Raw genomic sequence first — 25107 nt, 5'->3', positions numbered from 1 at the left:
GAGGGCTAACATCTGGAAACATCTGCCACTGTTTGCCTCATCTTCAAAAGAACTTTGGAGACAGATGTACACATCACCTTACTACTGTTACTGAAGAGACAAGACAACCAGACCAGAAGGTTTTTCAAAACCTGAGAACGAGTGAATGGCAGTGAGTGCTGGCCTAGGCTGTTACACTGTTTTTAGTCAACAGTGAGATTTACACAGTCATTTTTCAAGGAAAGCAGAGTAATGAAGATCTCAGAGCATGTCTGTGATGACATTTACTGTCAACTTGAGCAGATCCAGATTCACCTGGAAGACAAGCTTCCAGGCATACCATCTTGGATAGGTTAGCTAGGGTGAGAAGACACACTCTAAAAGCAAGTGGTACCCTTTCCTGGGCTTGGGTCTTTGATTGCATAAAAAGGAGAAGGCCAGCTGAGCACCAGCACTCACTGCTCCCTGCTTCCTGGTTGCAGATGCAATGTGACCAGCTGCCTCCAAAGCTCCCACGTCTAGGACTTCCATATTAGTCTTTACACGTAAACAGTGAACCAAAATGAAGCTTTTTCCCTTAAATTGCTTTGGTCAGGGTATTTTCTCACAGCCATAAGAAAGTCCTGTGTGTGTCCTGCCTCGCTTACCTCCACAGCTTGATGATAACTCTGTGGGGGTCAGAAAGCATGGACTGCCATCACGTTAGCAGGCTAAAGAATGTGTAGTACCACATGTGGCTTTGGTAAAGGGGAAGAACAGCAGCCAAACTCTCTGAAGCCAGCAAGCCCACTGGACACACCCAAAAGACTTAAGTAAACTATGAGACTGACCTCCACATCCCAGTAAAGCTGAACATGGTGCTCACGCAGCGGGGAAGGGGTGGTGGTGTGAGTCCGTCCAGGCGCATGAGGAGAGCCGGAGCACCAAAGAGCACCAAGTATTTCACATAGAAGAAGAGTACTTGGGCCAGGGCCAGTCCTCCTGAAAAGCAAAGGGACTCGTCAGCCACACCAGTGAAAGACAGCAGTCCGAGACTGTCCTGCTTCCCTACCAGTCCCTTCTTGCCCTCCACAGTCTTGGGCATTTGCACTTGGTCCCTAGCTGGTCCTGTTTGGGGAAAGTTAAGGGCCACAGCCTCAGTGGAGGAAGTATGTCACTGGAGTAGGTGTGAGCATGAAAAGCCACATACTTCTAGTTCACTGTTTCTTGCTTGTGAACACTCAGCTTCCTGCCCCGTAGTCACACCTGCCACCTACTTCCAGGCTGCCCCCACCATCATTGACTCTAACCCTCTAGAACCAAAAGCCCAAATAAACCCTCTTCTATAAGATGCCTTGCTGTGGTGTGTCGTCACAGCAACAGAAAAGTAACCAACAAAAAACGAGATCACCTTTATTACTGTCACAGGCAAGAGGACCTCTTCCCAAGTCACATTTTTTATCTTTAAAAAAATTGCTTATGTGCATGTGTTTGTGTATGTGAGCACATATGTGCCACAGTGCACTTGTAGAAGCCAGAAAACAACTTCTGGGAGCCGATTCTCTCTTCTCCTGGGAGCTGGTTCTCTCTTCCACTGGGAGCTCCAGGGGATTGAATTCAAGGCATCAGGCTTGTGTGGCAAGTGCCTTCTCCAACTAAGCCACCTTTCCAGCACACAAGGCATGCTTTCACAGATAATAGAGAAAAAGTATGAAAAAAATACCCATTTCATTTAAAACCTATGAGGGTAGGGGTCCTTCACAAGTCCTTTCAAAACCTGCATCCATCCAGAATCCAAAGTCAGATCAGTGAGTATTGGTGAAGACACATATATAGCACATAAGAATGTCAGACAACACAGCCACCTTGGAAAACAGAGAGGCAATTCCTCAAACAATTAAGCATAGAGTCTCCCTATGTCCCAGGAATTCCAGTCTTTGATCAAAAGAAATGCAAGTGTTTCTACACAGACACCCAGGTTAGTCTAGTTAGCAGCATTTCTCTTAACAGCCAAAAGATGGAAACAATCCAAATATCCATCAACAAGTTATGGTGGATCCAGACAATGAAATATTACTCTACCTTACAAAAAAAGTGATGTGCTCACCTAGAACTGAAGTCCCCAGAACAAAAGCCATATCTGTGTTAAAGTCTGCAAGCCTGAATGATCGAATACTACATGCTGTGGAACCAATCCCTTTGTACACTGTGAAGATCTGTCGCTTGTGACTGGTTTAATAAACAAGCTGACTGGGACAAAAGGTTAGGTGAGAAAGCCAAACTGAGGATGCTGGGAAGGAGAAGGGTGGAATCAGAGGGGTCACCAGCCAGACGCAGAGGGAACAGGAGGTGACTGTGCCATGCTAATAAAGGTACCTCCACATGGCAGAGCATAAATAGAAATATGAGTTAACTTAAAATGTAAGAGCTAGTTAGTAATAAGCCTGAGCTATTGGCCAAGCATTTACAATTCATATTCAGCCTCTGAGTTGGTTATTTGGGACCAGGTGGTTGGGACAGGAAATGTCCACCTACAACTATGTAATTGTGGAGAATTAGAATTTGCTGATACAGAGCCAAATTGCCTTAATAAACTTTAGTCCCTTAAATACCCATTCTTTGTCCATTTCTGTGTCTGACTTAACTTTTTTTCACATATCCAGTAAAATCGGGGGTCTATAATGACTTAGTAGACCATCAGCTCCCACCAACCTAAGAAGCTAAAAATGCCATCAGATGGCATCTGAGACCACAGGAGACATTTCTCTGGTTTGATAAAGCCTGCCTTCCTGATGTCCTCCAACAACACATCCAGAAAATCTTGTGATCTGTGGCTTTCTTGTACTCTGTGACTTGAAGAGTGGCTTGTTTTCCATGATGCAGGGCCGCTGTTAGAGCCACATACTCTACTAAGGTGACTATGAGGCCAGCAGTGACAACTGCTGTCAGTGTCTCTGTGAGGCTGGTGCTTGTCCTTTAGATTTCTGAAGGCCACCTGGTCAGCTGCAGAAGCCATTCTGCAGTATCTCCTGTACAAGAGGGAAGGTTCTGGATGATGCATGAACATGCCATTGCTGTCTCTCTGGGGCTTCCAGCCATAGCTGCTTTTGAAGCTAGTGAATGGTCTAACGTGGTCTTCTAGGAAGCTCAAGGAAGGTGGGAACAGAACCCCAAGTCTTTTCTAGGGCTGTGTGTTGTTTTCATGAAGGATCCCTGAGCACCTCTTGTGCCTTATGTCACTTGCAAGTCCCCCCCAGCTTTCCTTCCAATTAAATACCAGGAAGTCACCTCAGGGCCTCATGTTTTTTCAATCATTTATTTCTTATCGAGTGTGTGTGTGTGTGTGTGTGTGTGTGTGTGTGTGTGTGTGTGTGTGTCCTCATCTCAGGTCAATCTTGAGTATTTTTCTCACGTACCATCCTTGCTGGTTTTATTTTGTTTTATATTTATTTATTCATTTGTATGTATGTGCGCTTATGTGTGCACAGAGGTCAGAGGGTAGCTTTCAGGAGTCAGTTCTCTCCTTGCACCATGGAGATGCTGGGGACTGAACTCAGGTCATCAGGTTTGATGGTTAAGTGCTTTTATCCATGAGCCATCTAGATAGCCCCATCTTGCTTTTTGAGACAGGCTCTCTCAATGGAACCTGGGGCTTGCTCAGCAGACTGGGCAGGCTGGCCAGTAAGCCCCAGGGATTTGCCTCTCCTTCTCTTAGACTGGGATTACAAGCACCTCTTTTCATGTGGATGCTGGGGATCACACTCAGATCCTCATGCTCACAAAGGGAGACCTTTACCAACTACACCACTTCTCCAGCCGTTCCTGTCACTTTGGGGGGACATTGTTTGCATGTTGTGGAATTCATTCTTTTAAAGTGTGTGATCCAAGAGGTTTTAACACATTTACAAATGTGTGCAACTACCATCACTTGCCAATTATAGAATATTTTATCACTTCAAAACCAAATCTTACCCATTGTCACAGGCAAGAGGACTCTTTGTGCCTCAGTTTCTGCTTCATGTTTATTCTGAGCCCAATATGAATGACTGCTACATGGCAACACAGACCCAGGCTGTCCCAGATGACATGGAAATAGTTACACGAACTTTCATAGTCACAGAATACAAGAAAGTCGTACATCAAGGTGGGTCAAATAAGAAAACAATTGTGTCTTTCTCCCATGGCATGCTGGAAGCAGAGGTGGGCAGATCCCTGGAGCTAATGATCAGCCAGCCCAGCCAAATCTGGGAGTTTCAAGTTCAGTGACAGACCCTCAAAGGTCAAGCAGGTTCCAGGGGACGATGGGGCATTTCTTATAATGCCTTAAAGGTCTAAGAAGTCACGTGTTCTCTTGACTGGGAAGCCTTGGAGATCCTACAGAGTGGACTCTAATCAGCATGCACTTTGCAAAGGGGGTGTCAACACAGAGCAAAACAACCTCTGTGCTTCCAAGCAGGTCCTTTGACTCCTGGAAACAACTGGAAAACACTCATAAAGGCTACAAGATTCCAAGCCCTAGTGATCCTTGAGGACCAGACACTCAGCTGGCCTTATCCATAAAAACAAAGTTGATTTGGGCCACTAATCATTTATAATTCCAGTTCCATGGTATCTGCTGTCCTCTTCTGACTTACTCAAACACAAAGCACACACATGGCATACTACATACATGCAGGCAAACACTCATACACATAAGATTAAAAACAATTTTTTCAACTTAGAAAAAGATGAGATAGCTTCCTGAGAAATGACTCCCACTGCTGACCTCTGGCCTCCACAAACATGTACACATGTTATTTAATGCATGCACCCATGCACACATATACATGTACCTACAGACATCCAAACATACAAACACACACACACACACACACACACACACACACACACACACACACACACACACAAATACGCCAAGAAAAAAGCTGAAATGTGTGTGAATACAGACATACATTACATAAATACTACATGTGCTGGATAGTTTTATGTCAACTTGACACAAGCTAAAGTCATCTGAGAGGAGGGACCCAAATGTGAGAAAATGTCTCCATAAGATGGGGTTGCAGGCAAGTCTGTAGAGCATTTTCTTAATTAGTAATTGATAGGGAAGGGCCCAGTCCATTGTGGGTGGTGCCATCCCTGGGCTGGTGGTCCTGGGCTGTGTAAGAAAGCAGGCTGAGCAAGCCAGTAAGCAGCACCCCTCCATGGCCTCTGCAGCAGCTCCTGCCTCCACATACCTACCCTGTTTGAGTTCCTGCCCTGACTGCATTTGATTACGAAGAGTAATATGGAAGAGTAAGCAAAATAAACCATTTTCTCTTCAAATCTCTTTTGGTCACAGTGTTTCATGACTGCAACAGAAACCCTGACTAACACTGCACATTTATCAACAGGTAAGATATATGTGCTAGGCACACACGCCATCTTAGAAACACTCTGTGTCTCTTGAGGTATCTACCTGTTCCAGTGAACAAAGTGGCAGCCGTGAGGTGCTGCTCTGGAGCAGGGGTGGCAGCATGTTCAGAGGCTGGTTCAATAGCACAAGCTTCCACAGCCCAAGACGGGCAAGCTGCAGAAGCACAGACGTCAGAGGTGGCAGCATGTTCGGAGGCTGGTTCAATAGCACAAGCTTCCACAGCCCAAGACGGGCAAGCTACAGAAGCACAGACGTCAGGGGTGGCAGCATGTTCAGAGGCTGGTTCAATAGCACAAGCTTCCACAGCCCAAGACGGGCAAGCTGAAGATGTCAGAGGTGGCAGCATGTTCAGAGACTGGTTCAATAGCACAAGCTTCCACAGCCCAAGACGGGCAAGCTGCAGAAGCACAGATGTCAGATGCTCAAGACCACCTCAGCTCTTGGAGACAGGAAGCAGGGGGAACGTCCTGGACCCTGTGAGCAGGAGGCCAGCTCAGGAAGGGTGGGATGCTTCATGTCTCCAGTCCTACCCTCATCTCTGACACTGGTTCATGCAGGTGTCGTTCTGAGGCTTAGGAATTAAAATCAGTCGTTGAGTACACACCTTTATGAACCATCATTTGCACAAAATCTTCATCTTTTTTTGTACTTTTCACAAACAACAGAGCTAAAGGAAGGATTTTGTATGGGCATGTAACATAACTGTGGCTGAATCTAACTGATGATAATCAGGGTTTCTTTTTACTCCAGTATGGATGAAAAGCACGATCCACATGTATTTATAATCATACAACACAAGCTCTATTTACCTGTTGGTGAACATTTCTAATAGATTAAGATGGGAGGGGGGAGGCTTGGTAGTGCAACCCTTTAATCCCAGCACTCAGGAGGCAGAGGCAGAGGCAGGTGGATCTATGAGACTAAGGACAGTCTGGTTAGCAAGGATATCAAGTTCCAGACCAGCCAGGTTTGCCTAGTGAGAACCTATCTAAAAAAAGGGACCGGGACAATGGCTCAGTAGGTAGAGCACTCACTATGCAGGTGTGGGTACCTGAGTTTGTGTCCTCAGCACCCACACACATGCCTGCAATGTAAGACACTGGGGAAATGGCAATAGAGGGTCCCCAAGTCAAGCTCGCTACCTGGAGCAGATAAATCAGTGAGACCTGGGATCGAGTGAGAGGATTTGTTTCAACATACAAGGTGTACATGTACACAAATATGCAAAAATGTTTTAAATATATGAAAGAATGAACTATAATTTTCCTTGGCAACTCACTGGTTCGCAGGCATATAGGGGAAAGGGCACAGTGCTTTCAAAGTATTATAGTTACACATGTTCTACTAATTTTTGAACAACTGTGTTTGCACCCGTGGGTTGACCCTCTGCCACCTCACTCCGGATTCACGGTATCCACATAAATGGCACACCTGCTTCCCCTTGACCTAAAAATTAGCCTTCCCTTGGAAGATTTAGCCCAAGGCTTCATGCCAGATTATCTTGGACATACAACTAGCAAGAAAGCAACATATGAATATAAATTGCTCACTCTACCCTGGTTGGAATGTATACATTGAATGAGTTCTCAGCAAGTTCAAAAATACAGACTCTGAGAGTATTTTAATAGTTGTATTATTACTAGGCTTGTGTTTAACATATTATCTCAATTAGCAAGAGTTATTATTGATTTTTCTCTAACCGTATTCATTTCCCTTTTAAAATCCATACATAGGCTTGGATTCTATCCTTGAATCCAATATCTGCATATTCAGCAAGCATGTGGAGAAGGGCTACCAGTTATGGATTATGAGAGACAGGTTAGAGGCCAAATCAGGTGGCCCCAGACTTGGAGGGCTCATGGCCAGTTTCATAACGGCATCACCCATCTGCCTGGTATTTTCTCCTACCTTCATGCCCGGCCTCTCCTCTTCTGAGCAAAATCCCATTTACCCTTCAGAGCCCAGCTCCAGCTGACCTCGTCTCATTCAATGTTACTGAGCACTGACCCCCTGCTGTGCCTCCCTGGGGAGCATTAGAGGACCAGAAAACAGAGCAGTATTAGAACTCACGTCACCTGGGTGAGAACATCTACCTCATACTGTGTGCTTGTGTGCCAGGCCTGGTTCTAGATGCCTGATATACACGAACCGGTGCTCATGCCCTCCTGGGGCTTACACCTACCCAGAATCAACAGGAAATGGACATGAAAGTGAATTCTGCATGGAAGCAAGGGGGTGTGGCAAAGCATTCCTCAACAAGGGGGTAGCACCCCACTTCACCCCCCACATACTCTTCTGTGATGTCACCTTGCCTCCCGCCCATCAGCAGTAAGCTGGAGCAGGTCACTGGACCAGCACACACAGGAGAGTGCCAGGCTAGAGGTCAGACGTGTAACTCCAAAGCTGGTCCTTTAAAGGGTCAGTCTTCGGCCTGTAGCATCACTAATAAACAGGTGGTTGCACTTTTAGGAGATGAGAGGAAGTGGGGTCATTGGACACACTCTGGAAGGGGATGTTGAGACCCTCTTCTTCTCCCTCTCTTTCTTCCTTAGATGTTCTCTCGTCGCCAATCACCATGAACTGAGTAACTTCCTCCGCCATCCACTCCCTCACCGTGGGCCCAAAGACAATGGGGCCATGCAACCACAGACTGAAGTAAAACAAGCCCTTCTTTTTTTCAAGTAGACTGCCTCAGGTATTCTGTTGCAGTAACTAAAAGCTGACTGGTACTGTTTCAGATCCAGTCACAGCCTTTCCTTGGCCTGGTCCATTCAAAATGTTCATTCATGAGACAGCTTCTGTTGGAACCCAACTTCCACACTACAGGAAGTGTAGCTCACAGAGAGAGACAATGTGAGATGTGTTTGTAGGCAGGACCAGCTGGGTTCCTAACCAACAGCAGTCTCAGTTGAATGAGAGCCATCCTGGGTGTCTTGCTCTGAAATGGTGATTCAGATTGGCCACTGTGGCCGCAGACAAGAAATGCAACAAGAAAAAGCCACATCGGAGGAGGAAAGGGCGCTCCAAAATGTAAAGGTGGCAGGGGCTGCCTTTTTAATGCTGGGTCAGGGTAGTCCGGGGAAGATGGAATTGCTTCAGTGAAAACCTGCAGGGGGGCAAAGGTCAGCTGCACAGCCCATTGCCTTCTCTCAGGCTCCCACTACACTTATGACAGCGTGTTTTGTCAGACACTGTAATAAGTGACTAATAAGAACACTGTTCTGTGACTGTCACATCCGCCCACAGTTATACATACGTGCGCACGGCCATCCAAGTAAATCACAAACTCCTTCAGATCAGAAATAACGCCTCATACTCCCTGCATCCCCGGAGCCTAATATCTGACACCACATTCTTCGTAAATGCCACCTTGGAAAGCTGCTAAATGAGCGAGTCACTTACAGTATAAGACCTTCCTGTCCTGCACTTCCGGAAACTGTATTGACAGCGTACCATCGGTTCAGAGGGCTGAGTTCCTACCGAATCTCAGACCTGCTGTCGGATTAGTTCTCGGTGGATTTGGTACTTTGCATTCTCAGCAAACAGAATGCAAGCGGGAAGTAAATATTCAACAGAAGCCCTGCACTTATGTTACTCAGAGTACTCCAGCGGCCTAGCAGCCGGTCACCGCCAACCGTCAGTGCTGCCAACCCAGCCTGTCCAGGAAAGAACATGGCTTCCCGCCCCAACCCACCCCTACAAGAAGCAGGACTGATCTCAGGATGGCAGGAGGTGAAGGTTGAGTTCTACAGAGAATGCCGGCATAGAAAGGGCTCAGCTCAGCTCCCCGGAGTACAGTCCTTCCCAAACCACACGCCAGTAGACTCAGCCTCTTTTTTTGGAATTACCCTACTATGATTTTAATTGGCATAAAGCAGCTAGCAACCTGCTTCCAGCTCTAACGTGTCCCCCTCCCTCTCCCTCCATTTCTCTCGCCCTCTTCCTTTCTTCTCTCCTCTCCCTCCCTCTCTCTCCTTCCTCCCTCTGTCTAGACATGCACATGCTCAGTACACAAATGAAGGTCAGAGAAGAATCTTAACTGTTGGTCCTCAAGTCCCACCTTAAGACAAGGTTTCTTCATTATTTGCCATGGCATATGCCAGGCTACCTGGCCTGTGAGCTTCCAGGCATGCTCCTGTCTCCACCTCCCTTCTCATCACAGGAGTGTGGCACTAATGAGCTGAGCTTGATGTGGGTTCTGGAGATTTGAACTCGGGTCCTCACACTTGCAACAGCAAATGCTCTACCCACTGAACCATCCCCAGCCCTCTAGTTCTTAAATGAGCTGCTAGAGCTCTGCACTGGGGATTGAGAACAGGAGGACAGCAAGGGCAGGCCCACTCCACTCCCTCACCCTGAGTCTCAGCCTCACTGAACTCATTTCCCATCTACCCTTACACAGGTTAGTTTTGTCAACTTGACATGAACTAGAGTTACCTGGGAAGAGGGAACCTCCATTGAGGTGTGGCTTCCATCAGATTGGTCTGCAAATATGTCTGTGAGGTATTTTCATTGTTAATAATTGATATGGGAGGGCCCACCATTGGTTCCACATCCTTAATATTCTCTGTCAAAATTCTACCTTTCTTCAAGGCATCATCCAAATGTCATAATTTCTTCAAGTTCTTCTAAATGCTCAGGCCAAAATAGCCATATGTTATTTTGTAGATAAATAGCATATTACAGCTTCCTGTAAGATCTGCAGGGCAGAGACCACAGTGGGTGTTACAGGTTGAGTGTGAAATGTCACCCACAGGCTCATGAATTTGAACATTTGGCTCCCTGCTGGTGGCTGATGAGGTTGTGGAACTTTAGCAGCTGGGGCCTCACTGAAGAGAGTGGGTGGCTGGGGAGCAGGCTTTGTGGCTCAGAGTCCAGGGTCAGATCTGGCCCAAGCTCTCTACCGCTTCCTAGTTGCTAACTCCATGTAACTAGCCCTCTGTGCCCCACAGCCACAGTGATGAGCCACTCTGGCCACCATGCCTTCCATGATGGACTGTGTGCCCTGAACTGTGACCCAGAATAAATCCTCCTCCTGCAAGCTGTTTCTATTAGACCTTCTGTCACAGCAGTGGGAGGAGCTATGGAAACAGCCGGCCTCCTGACATCCCCCTCCCTGGCACCAAGAAGTGCCAGTAGAATGGCAGAGATGAGCAGGGGGTAATCTGCTCAACAGATAAACTCAAAGAATTAACCAACTTTGATATATAATATCCTGATGTTTGTATTTACCCAGCAATGTGTCATAGTGCTGGCCTTGTATAATAGACCAAAAAGCAAAGATTTACAGGGCTAATCAATAGTAGAGATTTGAACCCAACTAACTTCATAAAAAAAAACATTGACATCTCCCCCCAAATGCCATGAGATGCCACTTTTCAAAGTGATCTCGCTACATAAGATTTATAAATGTTTTTCTTTCTTTTGGTGACATGTTATTTTATAATACAAACTATATCTTTATAAACTGCATAAATCTTTGTGTTTTCACTTTTGACTAAACATTTAACCACTTCACATCCAATATCTGTCTTCTACATTATGTGTGTGTGTGTGTAGCATGAATCTTAGAGAGCCTTTATTAATAAAACAAACCCAGAGCCAAGTATTGGGTTGAACGCTAGAAGATCAGAGAAGCAGAACAAGCCACAGGTAACCTCACCTGGCCAACTTCTCAGCTGATCCTGTTTCTTCAGACTGGAAGCCTCTGTGTCCTCATATCTGAATGGCTCTCAGCTGAACTGTGCTGCTCAAAACCTAAAAGCTTAACCAGCCAAATGCTTCTAGTTTCTGGTCCTCATGCCTTATATACCCTTTTACTTTCTGCCATCACTCCCTGGGATTAAAGGTGTGAGTCACCATGCTTGGCTGTATCCTTGAACACGTGGATTTCTGCCTCTGGAATGCTAGGATTAAAGGCGTGTGCTACCACTGCCTATCCTCTATGTTTAATATTGTAGCTGTTCTGTCTCTGACCCCAGATAAGTTTATTAGGATGCACAATATTTTGGGGAACACAATACCACCACATGTGTGGAGGTGGTCCTCACATTACAAGTTACTCTGCAGATACCATGGCATCCACTTTTCTTGCCTATCAGATTACAGATGCTCAAAGCCCAACCCAGATGGCTGAACATCAGGGCTTCCAAGCAGAAGCGCTCCCTACAGAGGCTTGTCTGCTCCCTGTTGTGATCATCAGGTCATCTCTGTGTCACACAGGACACAGGAGTGTGGGGTGGATGGGGTAACCTCTTGAGTTGTTAGCTCCTGAGCAGTTTAAGGGAAACTGCAACCACCTTGTATGGCAAACACTTCATGAACCATAGAAGTAGCCAAACAGTGTTACATGTCAGTCAAGGGTTGGGGAGAGGTGCCGCTCAGCTCTGGCAGCTGAGCAAACTAGAAATATAAGGAACACGCCTCAACATAAGATGTCATATGTAATTAGCCAACAGCTGGCTTACCACACAGAGGAAGCTGGAAGTGCTTCAGATCTAGTTCCTGAAATCCTAGCCAGAGGCATCAGGCAAAAAGAAAAGAGTCCAAATTGGACAAGTCAGTTTGTCACTGTTTGAAAATGACATTAGCTTAGCTGCAGAGATAAAAACCACACACACACAAAAGAAAAGCTTGTAAAACCCGTCCTCAAATTCAGCAAGTCTATAAGACAAAAATGCCAACATATAGGGCTTGGAATACAGCACGGTGCTAGAGTGCTTGTCCACCACATACGAGGCCCTCGGTTCAGTCCCCAGTACTACAAACCAGCACGTACTCGTCAACGATAAATTATCAGAAAGAGAAACCAAGAAACCAATAACATTTACAATAGCTATAAAAAATAAGTTTCACCAAAATGATAAAAGACTTTGACCATGAAAACTATGAAACACTACAGATTAAACTGAAGAGTGAAAGAAAGGAAGGAGGGGGTAGAAGGAAGGGGAAGAGAGGAAGAAGAAAGGGAGGGAGGGAGGGAGAGAGGGGGAGGGAGGGAGGGAGGGGGAGGGAGGGAGGGAGGGAGGGAGAGAAAGATATCTCATGTTCATGGACTAGAAGAATCAATATTGTTGAAATGACCATACCACCCAAAGTAGGCTCAATATAATTCCTATCAAAATACCAATGTAATTCTTCACATAGCTAGAAAAAAAATTATAACATTTGTTTGGAACCAAAAAAAAAAAAAAAACACTCCAAATAGCCATTAAGAACAAAAATTAGAACAATTTAGAAGGCATTATACTCTCTAGCTTAAAAATATATTGCAAAGCTATAACCATCCAAACAACATATTACATTAGACCTACACACAGGTTAATTGAATTGCTGATTTTTCACCAAGGTACTAGGAATACACAGCGGGAAAGGGCAATCTTCTCAACAAATGGTACTTGGAAAACTGGATCTTCTCCTATAGAAGGAAATTAGATCTGTATCACTCACTAATTACAAGAATTCAAATACACTAAAGGCTTAAGAATGAAACTTACAAAAAAATGCATAGAAATTCTTTAGGATGTTAAGACTATTGCTGATATTTTTAGACAAGACCCCAAAACACAAGAAGCAAAAGCTGAAGTAGACATACAGGATTATACCAAGATAAATGCTTCTGCTCTGTAAAGAAGACAATGATTGGAGCAAAGAGAAAATGTACAGAATGGGAAAAGGTTTGCAAACTGTCCATCTGACCAGAATATATGACGAATTCCAAGAACTCGTGACAAAAAGACAAACCAATTAAAAATAAACATTAGTATCCTTTGAGTATACGCCCAAGAGTGGTACCACTGGGTCTTGAAGTAGATTGATTCCCAATTTTCTGAGAAACTGCCATACTGATTTCCAAAGAGGCTGTACAAGTTTGCACTCCCACCAGCAATAGAGGAGTGTTCCCCTCACTCCACATCCTCGCTAGCATGAGCTGTCATTAGTGTTTTGATCTTAGTCATTCTGACACGTGTAAGATGGAATCTCAAAGTCACTTTGATTTGCATTTCCCTGATGGCTAAGGATGTTGAACATTTCTTTAAGTGTTTCTCTATCATTTGAGAGTCTTCTGGTGAGAATTCTCTGTTTAGGTCTGTACCCCATTTTTTAATTGGATTATTTAGGTTTTTTATGTCTAGTTTCTTGAGTTCTTTATATAGTTTGGAGATCAGCCCTCGGTGAGATGTGGGTTTGGTGAAGATCTTTTCCCATTCTGTAGGCTGCTGTTTTGTCCTATTGATGGTGTCCTTAGTCTTATAAAAGATTTTCAGTTTCAGGAGGTCCTATTTATTAATTGTCGATCTTAGTGTCTGTGTGCTACTGGTGTTCTATTCAGGAAGTTGTCTCCTGTGCCAATGTGTTCAAGGTTATTCCCTACTTTCTCTTCTATCAGGTTCAGTATAACTGGATTTATGTTGAGGTCTTTGATCTACTTGGACTTGAGTTTTAGACACTTGCTCAACTATGTTCATAGCAGCATTATTCATAATAGTCAGAACCTGGAAACAACTTAGATGCTCTTCAACCAAAAAATGGATAAAGAAAATGTGGTACATTTATACAATGGAATCCTGACGAACAGAGGGAGGAAGGATTGTAGGAGCTAGAGGGCTCAAGAACACCACAGGAAAACCCACAGGAAAACCCACAACTAACTTGGGCTCATGGGAACTCAAAGAGTCTGGACCAACAACAAATGAGCCTGCATAGGACCAATGTAAGCCCTCTACATATATGTGACAGTTGTGGAGCTTGGTCTACTTGTGGGACTCCTAACAATGGGAGCAAGGCTGTCCCTAATGCTCTGGCTGGCACTTGGGAACATATTCCTCATACTGGATTGCCTCATCCAGCCTAAATACAAGGGGAGGTGTTTAGTCCTACCGAAACTTGATATGCAATGCTTTGTTGACACCCATGAAAGGCCTGCCCCTTTCTAAACAGAAACAGAGGAGGAGTGAATGGGGGGATGTGAGGGTCGGGTAGGGGAGGGAAGGGAGGGAAACTGCAATCGGGATGTAAAATAAATGAAGGAATTTAATTTTAAAAATGAAATATTAGACTGAATAGACATTTCTCAAAAAAAAAAAAAAGAGAGAGATAGTAGGTGGCCAGTGGTGTGTGAGGACATGTTTAGGACCTGTAACCATCACAGACTGCAAATCCAAACCAGAGACGCATCATCCCACTCTAGTAAGAGTGACTATTTCCAAACAGAGATGGACAGCTGTGAGGGGTGGAGAAAAGAGCATGTGTGCACCACTAGAGAGAATGAAAACCACTACAGCATTGTGGAAAACACTACCACACAACACACACACACACACACACACACACACACACACATACACACACAACACACATACACACACAACACACAGGCACACATATACAACACACACACAACACACACACAAACACACACGCACACACACACCTTACACACACACAAAACACAGGCATACACACACATACCAGCTAGCACACGACCCAGCCATCCCACTCCTGACTATATATCCGAAGGAAGTCAATGAGGAATCAGCACCCCAGCGTTTGCGGCCGCACTATTCACACCACTCAGAAACGGAGAAAAGCAAAATAAATGCCCAGCAGTGGGTGAGAAAAACAAAGTGTGGTGTGCAGACACCATGGAATGTTGTTTGTACCAAAATAATGACATCCTGACATGTGTGACGTGTGTTAAATGTGAGATCCTTATGCTACAAGAAATAAGGAAGCACAGAAGGACAGACAGACATACGTCCTCATCATGTGTGGGAGAGTTGGTACGAGAATATGATATGTGTCTTTCAAACAGAGGATTTTGGATTTTTCCAACCTAAAGAAACAATAAATGGTTTAAGATATTGCTATGTTTAGCCTGATTTAAATATCATACAATGTATGCGTGTATCAAAACATAGTATAGCAGTTGGTTCTCAACCATCCTAATGCTTCAACCCTGGGGGAGGGGCTTGGACCTGCCTCAACTGAATGTGCCAGGCTCTGCTGACTCCCCATGGGAGGCCTTGCCTTGGAGGAGGTGGGAATGGGGTGGGGAGGAAGGCTGGGGAGCAGGAGGAGGGAGGAGAGGGGGATCTGTGGTTGGTATGCAAAATGAATAGAAAATTTCTTAATAATAATAATAATAATAATAATAATATTAATAAAAGATGCTCGGCAGCCAAACGGAGGGGACAAAGCAGGGACCTGGGGCTCTCCTGATGAATGTCTGTGCTCTGCAGAGGTGAATCACCACACAGAGCCCAGATAATCCTGTCCCAGAACGCACACATTTCACTAACTACCGAGGCACACAAAACAAATAGGATAGGAGAAAAAAGATGCATAAGAATAAAAACCACTCAGCTCAGGTTGGTGGCTGTGACGAAGTGGAGGGTGGGAAATGTGATCAGCACAGGGACCCAAAGGGCTGCAATATTGGTGTCATTTTACTTCTTACGCTACATGATTAAACAAATGCTTACTGCATTTTCTTCAATACTTCTTGTGTGTGTGTGTGTGTGTGTGTGTGTGTGTGTGTGTGTGTGTGTGTGTGTAAAATCTATCACCTCCCTTGTCAGGGTAAGTTCAACAGTCACTTGGTTTCTGAGCCCATTGTGTCTTAATAACAGCTACCTGGGGGTTGGAGAGACGGATCAGCATTAGGACCACTCGATGCTCATGCAGATTAGTTGGATCCAGTTCCCAGCACCCACATGGAACCTCAATCATCTGTAATTCCAGTTCCAAAGGTTTGGGTACCCACTTCTAGCCCTGGGGCACTGTACTCATATGCACGCATGTTAAGATTCTGTTCAGTAGTGGTACCCAGCAGCCACAAGACAAGGGGGACCTGCCACCTTAGCCACCTCACCTAGTAGACTCAGGCCCAACCCCAGGGTAGACATGGAGCCTGAGCCTGTGTGACGAAACAGACCAAAAGACAGGGCACCCTTTAATGCCGAAGGAGGCTACCGTACATAGGGGAAAAGCAAAGACAGAGAAACAGTCCGGTGTGGGATGTATGGCAAATGTGTTGCTGATTAATCAATAAAACACTGATTGGCCGTTGGCTAGGCAGGAAGTATAGGCGGGGCAAGGAGGAGAATAAAGCTGGGAAGTGGAAGGCTGAGTCAGAGAGACACTGCCAGCCACCACGATGAGGAACAGCTTGTGAAGATGCCGGTAAGCCATGAGCCATGTGGCAAGGCATAGATTAATGGAAATGGATTAATTTAAGCTATAAGAACAGTTAGCAAGAAGCCTGCCACGGCCATACAGTTTGAAAGCAACATGAGTCTCTGTGTTTACTTGGTCGGGTCTGAGAGGCTGTGGGACTGGCAGGTGAAAGAGATTTGCCCTGACTGTGGGCCAGGCAGGAAAACTCGAGCTACAAATGGCGTCCAACGTGGTGGCAAGAGTTTCCACCTAAAAACTGAAAAAAGATTCTAAAACGGAGCTAAAAACAGCTTCCTAATTGTCTCTCTCAAATGAGCGGCAGCTGTGGGTTTGAGCTACTGGTGGGTTCCTAGAGTGCGTGCTCGACCTGCAGTATGGTGGGAATGAAGCCTCTGCAAATGGCACATTAAGCTGCATGGTGGATTTAGACTTTGCTAGCACAAAACAAAACAAAAAAGAGGTTTCTGGACTACACACTGCTTGGATAAAAGCATAGACCCACGATAGCTCTCAGAGCTGGTGGTAAATGTAGCCATGTTGGGAAGCTGAGGTGGGCGGAGCCAGCAGCCACAGCTGCTGCAGTTTAAGGCAAGAGATTCACAATAAGACAGATTCAGATGTAATAGTTTACAATGTGTGTAAAAATGTACGTAGGCTTGGAAGAGAGAGAAAAAGGAATATATACAGTTGTATAAAGAAATACATAGTTTTTAAAAATAAAGTCTTTAAAGAGACAGTAAAGGTAATATAAAAAAAAAAGCCACGTAAAAATGGACATTACACAGAGAATCTGGATTGTGTTTTCTTTGGGATTTTTAACTGCAGAAAAACATTTGATTGCAAAAGCTGTTGAGTTATGCCAAAATGTATATTTTAAAGATACCTTGACTTCAAAATTTGGATGTAAGGATGTGTTACTTTGGAAAGGAGACTCTGCTTTTGTTTCCACAGAAAGCCAGAGGCTATGGATTTGTTCAAGATTAAGATACATCAGGTTTGACCAGCCAAGACCCCCTGAAGGTCTCCAATGACACCATGGCCCAGATGATCCAACATCCAGAATGGTTTGAAGGCATCTGGCTCAGACGATACAGCCTCATGGACTATTCCATAATTCTAAAATTTTCTTTGTTTCCCCATAAGATACAGCGCCCCCTTCCAGCAGGAAGTAGTAAGAGAAGCTACGCCCAAATTCCCAAATTATATGTAATTTTACTTTGTTAAGGTTAAAACCTTCCTTTTTGAAAAAAAAAAAAAAAAAGGGAAAGTGCTGTGGGATGTATGGCAAATGTGTTGCTGATTAATCAATAAAACACTGATTGGCCATTGGCTAGGCAGGAAGTATAGGCGGGGCAAGGAGGAGAATAAAGCTGGGAAGTGGAAGGCTGAGTCAGAGAGACACTGCCAGCCACCACGATGAGGAACAGCTTGTGAAGATGCCGGTAAGCCATGAGCCATGTGGCAAGGCATAGATTAATGGAAATGGATTAATTTAAGCTATAAGAACAGTTAGCAAGAAGCCTGCCACGGCCATACAGTTTGAAAGCAACATAAGTCTCTGTGTTTACTTGGTCGGGTCTGAGAGGCTGTGGGACTGGCAGGTGAAAGAGATTTGCCCTGACTGTGGGCCAGGCAGGAAAACTCGAGCTACAGGCCGGAGGTCCTCATCCAAGCTAGCCTCAAAGAACATTTGCTAAACAAACGTGTGAGAGAAACAAAGGAGAGGCAGTACAGAGAAAACACCTACGGAACGGCTATACCCTTCGTGACTTGATTCAAGCTCACAGCTCAGCGAAGCCAGGACACTCACTGACCCTTCATCCAGAAGAGATGGATGGTCAGAGAGGGTAAAAAGGACCTCAGCCGCCAAGGACCACCATCTTGGAAGCCTGTTGGCCACCACAAAAAAAGATTCCAGCCAAGGTCAAGGTCAGCTGGGCCTCAGACAGTCTGTCCAGAACAGGACTTCAGCTTCTAACCCTATGGGACCTGCTGTCACTCTCCCCAGGTGACAGGAGACTGGATGAAACTGGGTAGCTGAAAACCAAATCTCTCCCAGGTAATCGTGTCTTCTGCCAAGATACTCTAACCCTCCAGCTAATTATCTCAGGGTCAAAAGGAGCAAAACGAACTCCTAGGAATGTTACCTCCCAAAGGGCTCACTCTTTGGACACTTTAAATGTGAGAAAATTGAGTTTAATAATGTTTCCTCTTATAAGATGTAAGCAACCAATTCCTCTTTTCAAAGAAAGGGTATCCTGCTGAGGAGAGAGCCACTCTATAGAACAGTAAATCCTATTTGCTCGTCCCTTTATCAATTATTTTTATCATTATACATCACACTGAAGATGAAAACTTGTCTGATAAAAACAAAGAAGACTCAACCAAACTTTTCTTAAGTATAGTGTGTTCTAAAAGCATTTTAATATGGGAAAATATGAACACAAAAACCCTGAATAGTAAAACGGAACAGGCATGCTAAATTGGGAGCTTAAGGCAATAAGTTCTATTCCCATCTTCATCATGACACAATTACACCCTCCTGACAACACCTCATATCTGATCCAGAATGTGCCCATTAGGAAGACTCCAAGAGGGCTGGGGAGGAGGTTCAGTGGTTTAGAGCATTTATTGCTCTTGCAGAGGACCTAGGTTCAGTTTGCAGTATCCACCCCAGGTGGGTTCTGACACCCTCTTCTGTTCTCCACAGGTACTGCAAACACGTGGCACATATACAGACAGGCAGGCGCACACATGTAAATTTAGGAGAAGGAGGAAGAGGAGGAAGAGGGTGTCACTCTCCCTCACAGAGCTGACTACTATTACTAAAGGGACATATGTTCAAACTCACGTTTCTATCACAGATTGCTCAGCCTCCATCCAAAGGCTTCTTATTACCGAAGGCAGTGGTTAACGCAGAGACTCACAGCAGGGGAAGCCCCAGAGGGAAGGTGGAACACTCACCTATAAATAAGATGTCTGTCCCAGCACTCGGGAGGTAGAGGCAGGAGGATCTCTGTGAGTTCGAGGCCAGCCTGGTCTACAAAGCGAGTTCCAGGAAAGGTGCAAAGCTACACAGAGAAACCTTGTCTCGAAAAAAACAAAACAAAACAAAAAAGATGTCTGTATCACCCCTGCTGAGGTTTGGAGAACACCACAGAGGAGGGGGGAAGAATCGGAGAGCTGGGGAGGAGTGTTATAAAAAGATGCCTCTGGACATGCCACGGCCACTGCATATGAACTCAGACCTGCACAAAACTGAACACATCAGCATCCCAATGTAGATGGGGCTCACAAGGCCCTGCTCCTCCTTGAGGGCCACTTAATGGCTGCTGGGAGGCGGGTGTCCTTTTCCTCCATTGTATAGTCACTTGTAAGTGGCTGGTGCTCCAGTGAACAAGCCCCTCCCCGTGCTCAAGCAAGCAACCCCAGGTAGAGTCAGTGACTCACACCCAAAGATGTGAAGGTATGAGGGGCACTAGTTAGAAAGAAGGGAGTGGGGATGAGCGGGAAATGGGGGTGGAAATGACTAAACTTCACTATGTACATGTATGAGACCGTCAAGTCGTTTTTTCATTTTAATTTTTAAAAATCCAATACAATAACAGGCCATACACCCAGCCAAGCAAGGCTCAAGGAAATGACATGGGACGAGAAAAGAATTTTACATGGGACCAAGTATTTGGAGACTCTGAAAAGTAAATTTTCAACTGGAGACGATGAGTCACTTTACCTAGGAAAAGTGATGTGCAAAATCTGTGTTCAAAAAGAACTGAAAATTAGCAAAACTAAAGGACTCTATTGTGTAACCTTCAAGAAAGAAGAATTCTTCCACAAAAGGAAATATTGTCTCCCCAACACTGATGATTTCATAGGTCCATGTCAGTTCTGCTTCAAGAGGGAAGATTTGCCTATTTTATGTGTTTAAGAAGTTATCTGTAATCTGGATCTCTAGGGCACAATAATGAAAATCATGACGTCCTGGGGGCCGCTGGGGGAAGGGGTCATGGTGGCAGGAAATAGATGGTGCAGGAGGAAACTGACATCCCTTCCAACGCCAGGCCACGCCGCATCTCCCCCGATCTGCAAGCATCACTCTAAAAGCAGCCTCACGGCACGTGGAATATCTGTAACTGAGCAGCCACCCTCCCCAGTGGTGAATCCCACAGCACCTTCAGGTTCACACTGCATTAACTTTAAATAACCTTTGGATTCTAATCCAAGGAGAGAATTTATAAAAATTAATTTTTCTGCCATATCTTAACAAGCCTTGAAATATTTTAACATTTCAAAAAGACGGAAAAGGGAGAGGGCCTGTGCTGTCTGCCGTATATGTGCGCCCTCATTTTTCAAAACAATTATCTGGTGTCAAATGTCTTCCTTCCTCCTCCTCCAGATGTTACAGAATTAGCAAAAGCAAGTGGGTGTCTTGAAGGCATCCTGTTTCCATGTAGATGGGCACACGGACAGCACCTCAGCCTAAACCCTGAGCATGAAACCCTGGACCAGGAACCCTTAGGAGATGGGTGTGTGTGCACGCCACTCTGACCAAGGCATAGTTAAGGCTTTGGAAAGAGACTCCAGGACACTCCAGGAATTCTGCTTCATCTCTGTCACTGAAAACTGAACTCCCCTTCCCCCTCTTAAAACCGATGCCAAAGCTCTTTCCTCACTAGATCCCTCCCATCTCCTGTGCCTAGATTTATCACACATTCGGTGTGAAGAAATGCTGTCCGATAGCAAGCTGAAGAAAACCTGGTCTTTGAGCTCCTCTCAAGAAAAACCACAAGCCGCCTCCCCTGCCCCCCTTGACCTCAGGCTCTGCCACACCGAAGGGTTCCAGCCAGGCTTCCTGTAAGAGTCTGGAGTTCAAAAGAAAACGGGGCTTATCTTCTGGAGATACTGTTGTAGTATTATGGACAACACGGTGCCTGTGTGACCCTGAGGACACCGAGGGAGGGATTACGGTGAGAGAAACGGCCTGGCCGTCACCACAGCCACAGCTGGGGACGAAGACCCAGGGGCCGAGTCTAGAAGGTGCCTTTAATTTTCTAAAATAAACACTGTTTTATTTTTATTTACGTATGTGTAGGGGCCTGCATATACATATGTGTACCACATGTGTGCATGTGTGCCTGGTGCCCATGAAGACCATGGAGTTACAGACAATTGTGAGCCACCACATGGGAGCTGGGAACCACACCTGGGTCCTCTGTGGGAGCAGCAAGTGTCCTTAACCACTGAACCATCTCTCCAGGTTTTGAAGGATGATGATTGAGCTGGATGAATAATAACCTACGCAAATGTGTATAAACACAAAGGCCACAGCCCAGCAGGGCCAGGGAGGCAGGTTCAGAGGTGGTCACAGGAAAGGCATGACAGCCTCACACACTTACAGTCACAACCCTAAGACATCAAGGAGACTTTTGTGTTTTAGAAAGACCCATCTGCAAGAAAACAGGGGAGGGTAGGAAACGCAGTAAAAGCCAGTGCATGAGGAGGAGCCTGGCTGAGGAACCCGACCCCGGTTGTAGGTTGTTGGTGTGGCCACCCACACCTTTACCAAGGTCTGTGACACACACGTGTGAGCAGGCTTCTACCTGGAGCAGGTGAATGTGTCATTCCTGGTGCTTGTGTCCAAACTGATAAAACAGCCGAATGCCACACGACAGTCGGGGGGCAGCAGGAGGACCCCACAAGAGAACTAGTGAGGCCCAAGGTGAGAGAGACAGGCACAGCCACCACCCGGCACCCGAGCAGAGCACTGGGGACAGTGACGGCCATGTCTGCGACCTCCATGTAAAAACGTGTTCTACTTGAAATCTATAAACTTGAGAAAATTTAAAAATATATGTTTTACTAGAGAATTCTTAATTTTGCAGAGGTTTTTCATGAAAAGGTCTCTGAAGTCATAATATGAGGACATTCAGGGACATCTTGAAAGCTGGAATGAGAATGAATATTCTCCTCTCTGGTCAAGAAGCAACAGATACAGACACACACACACACACACACACACACACACACACGTACATGTACACATGTGCATATGATCATACACATGTACACATACAATGCATATACATGTATATATGCATGCAAACACACACATATACACTCATACACATTCATATACATACACACACACACACACACACACACACGCACACACACCACCACCACCACCACCACCACCACCACCACCACCACCACCACCACATCAACATACTTTGTCGATTTCTAAGGAGAAGCCAAATATCAGGCTAATAACATTTTATCTGACTTCTAGAACTTTTCATCTAGAGATCAGCGAGCTTCTACTGCCCCCTCCTGGTCCTCTCTAGTATGTCCGCCCGAACCGCTAATGGGTGATCTCCCCCTCCTCCCCTTCTCTCCCCATCTCTCTGCCAGGACGGCACTGAACCAAACACGACTCGCCTCCCAGGCATAGCTGTGCTACTTGGGTGGGGCCGCTGGTCATGGGATTGCGTGCAGACGCTGCCTCCAGCCAGGACCACGGGGACCCTGGGGTGGGAGCAGACCCGTGTCTGGGCCGATACACGCGAGCCCAGCTTGTGGAGCAGTCATAACACCAAACTCAGAACTTTAGGATGAGGGCTGCCACCTCCCAGGTAACCTCACCTCCCCCTCTGCCCTGTGGCCCATGTGCTGACTTGTGCAGTCTCTGTGAGGGGCTGGGCAGCCCCGGCGTCGGAGGCTACACCCCGCAATCTGACAGACATGCACAGGTGTGATCGTTCCCGTTCACTGAGCGTCTCCACAGCTATTGCCCTCAGCTGCCAATGAGGGTCTCTGGGTAAGTACCACGGTCCTTTCTTAAAATTTATTTTATTTTTATGCGTATGGTGGTTAGCTGTATGTATGTATGTACGTAAGTGTACCACATGTGTGCCCAGTGCCCGTGGAAGCCAGAATCCAGAAGATGGCATTGATCCCCTGGAATTAGAATTAGATGGTTGTGAGCCGCCATGTGGGTGCTGGGAATTGAACCCCGTCTTCTGGAAGAGCAGCTTAACTCTTGAGCCGCCTCTCCAGCTCCAGGGCTGTGACTATTAATTTACAGGCAAACACACTGGAATTCTGAGATCAGTGGTTTGTTCAAGCTAACAGAACTGGTTATGACTAAAAGTCACATGTTCTCAAACATGCTTGAGAACACAGGGAGTAGGAGGGTGTGTATGGGGTGTGTGTGTGTGTGTGTGTGTGTGTGTGTGTGCGCGCACGTGCATGTGTGCACATGTGCACACACATGTAGGGACACACAAGCTACGACATGCATAGCTAGAGGTCAGAGGACATCGGGGTCTTCCTCCATCACTCTCTGCAGTATTCCCCTGAGACGGGGTCTCTCCTGAACCTGAAGCTCATCGCATTTTTTTCTTAAGTGGCTGGCTAGTAAGCCCCAGCAATCCTCCTGTCTCAGCAAACCCTTCTCCCCATAGTGTCAGGGTGAAGACATGGGCAACCACATCAGGCTTTTTGTGAGGGCTGGAGATCAGAATTCACTACCACCAGCTGAGCCGCCTCCAGCCCCAGGACACCTGCTGTTCACAGCAAAGACATATGCCTGACACACAGTACTGTTCACACGTAACAACTAGCTCACTACCGTTGGAGGTGCTGGGGTCACTGTGGCACATAAGTCCAATAGACGCCTCCTTTGAGGAGCTTATATGTGTGGTGGGAGGCAGAGATGCAAGGAGAACTTCAGGTTGTGACAAGCCCTGTGAGAACCTGAAGGTGATGGGAACATGTTGTTTTTCTCTTTTGCTCTTTGGGGGGCCCACCACCCACCTCCCAAATAAATCACACATGGAAGCTTATTATTACTTATGAATCCCCAGCCTTAGCTTGGCTTGTTTCTAGCCAGCTTTTCTTAAATTATCCCATCTACCTTTTGCCTCTGGGCTTTTTCCGTTCTCTTACTTGTGTAAATCTTACTCTTACTCCATGGCTTGCTGTGTAGCTGGGTGACTGGCCCCTAGAGTCCTCTTCCTTCTCTGGCTATTTATTCTTTTCTTTCCTAGATTTCTCCTTCTATTTATTCTCTCTGCCTGGCAGCCCCATCTATCCTTTCTCCTGCCTTCCTATTGGCTGTTCAGCTCTTTATTACTCCCCAACAGGAACATGGGGAGGCTATTTCTGTTTGGGTAACAAGGAAAGCTTCTCGGGGTAAGTGGCATTTAAACTGTGATGGGGACAAGAAGTCAAAAGCAGCAATGGCGGCGAAAGGCAGGGGCATTCCACCCTGAAGGAACAGCTAATGAAAGCACCAGGGGTGAGTCCACGCTTGCTGTGTCTAAAGACAAAGCCCCGTGTGCTGCAGCATTGAGGCAGGAGAAAGGCTGGAGGACAGGCAGACAGACACGGACAGAAACCAAAGTACGTGGCTCTTGGCTTAGGAAGCACCGTCCGCTTGAGAAGCTTTGGGAAGCCACCCAGCTATTGGGAACACGCTGCTCTCCAAAGAGGTCACACCATTCTAGAATAGGCTTTACCCAGAATGCTAATGTCCCAATCAGCCCATTCCTCAT

General features: G+C 45.9%; 1 protein-coding gene across 1 annotated transcript in view; it reads right to left on the bottom strand.

Annotated features, from left to right (window-relative positions):
* Nucleotides 1-622: 622 nt before the first annotated feature.
* Nucleotides 623-25107, bottom strand: part of LOC131925662 (protein-cysteine N-palmitoyltransferase HHAT) — a 72563-nt gene continuing 48078 nt past the window's right edge. Inside the window, exons 7-8 of the mRNA XM_059281026.1 lie at nucleotides 810-960; nucleotides 623-647 (exon numbers count right to left, since the gene is read on the bottom strand). Coding sequence (XP_059137009.1) covers nucleotides 623-647; nucleotides 810-960 — 176 coding nt within the window. The remainder of the gene's footprint in view (nucleotides 648-809; nucleotides 961-25107) is intronic.

Source organism: Peromyscus eremicus, chromosome 15 (assembly GCF_949786415.1).
Source record: "Peromyscus eremicus chromosome 15, PerEre_H2_v1, whole genome shotgun sequence".
NCBI lineage: Eukaryota > Metazoa > Chordata > Mammalia > Rodentia > Cricetidae > Peromyscus > Peromyscus eremicus.
The sequence above is the reverse complement of the archived record's forward strand: the minus strand, read 5'-3'. Positions and strand labels throughout refer to the sequence as shown.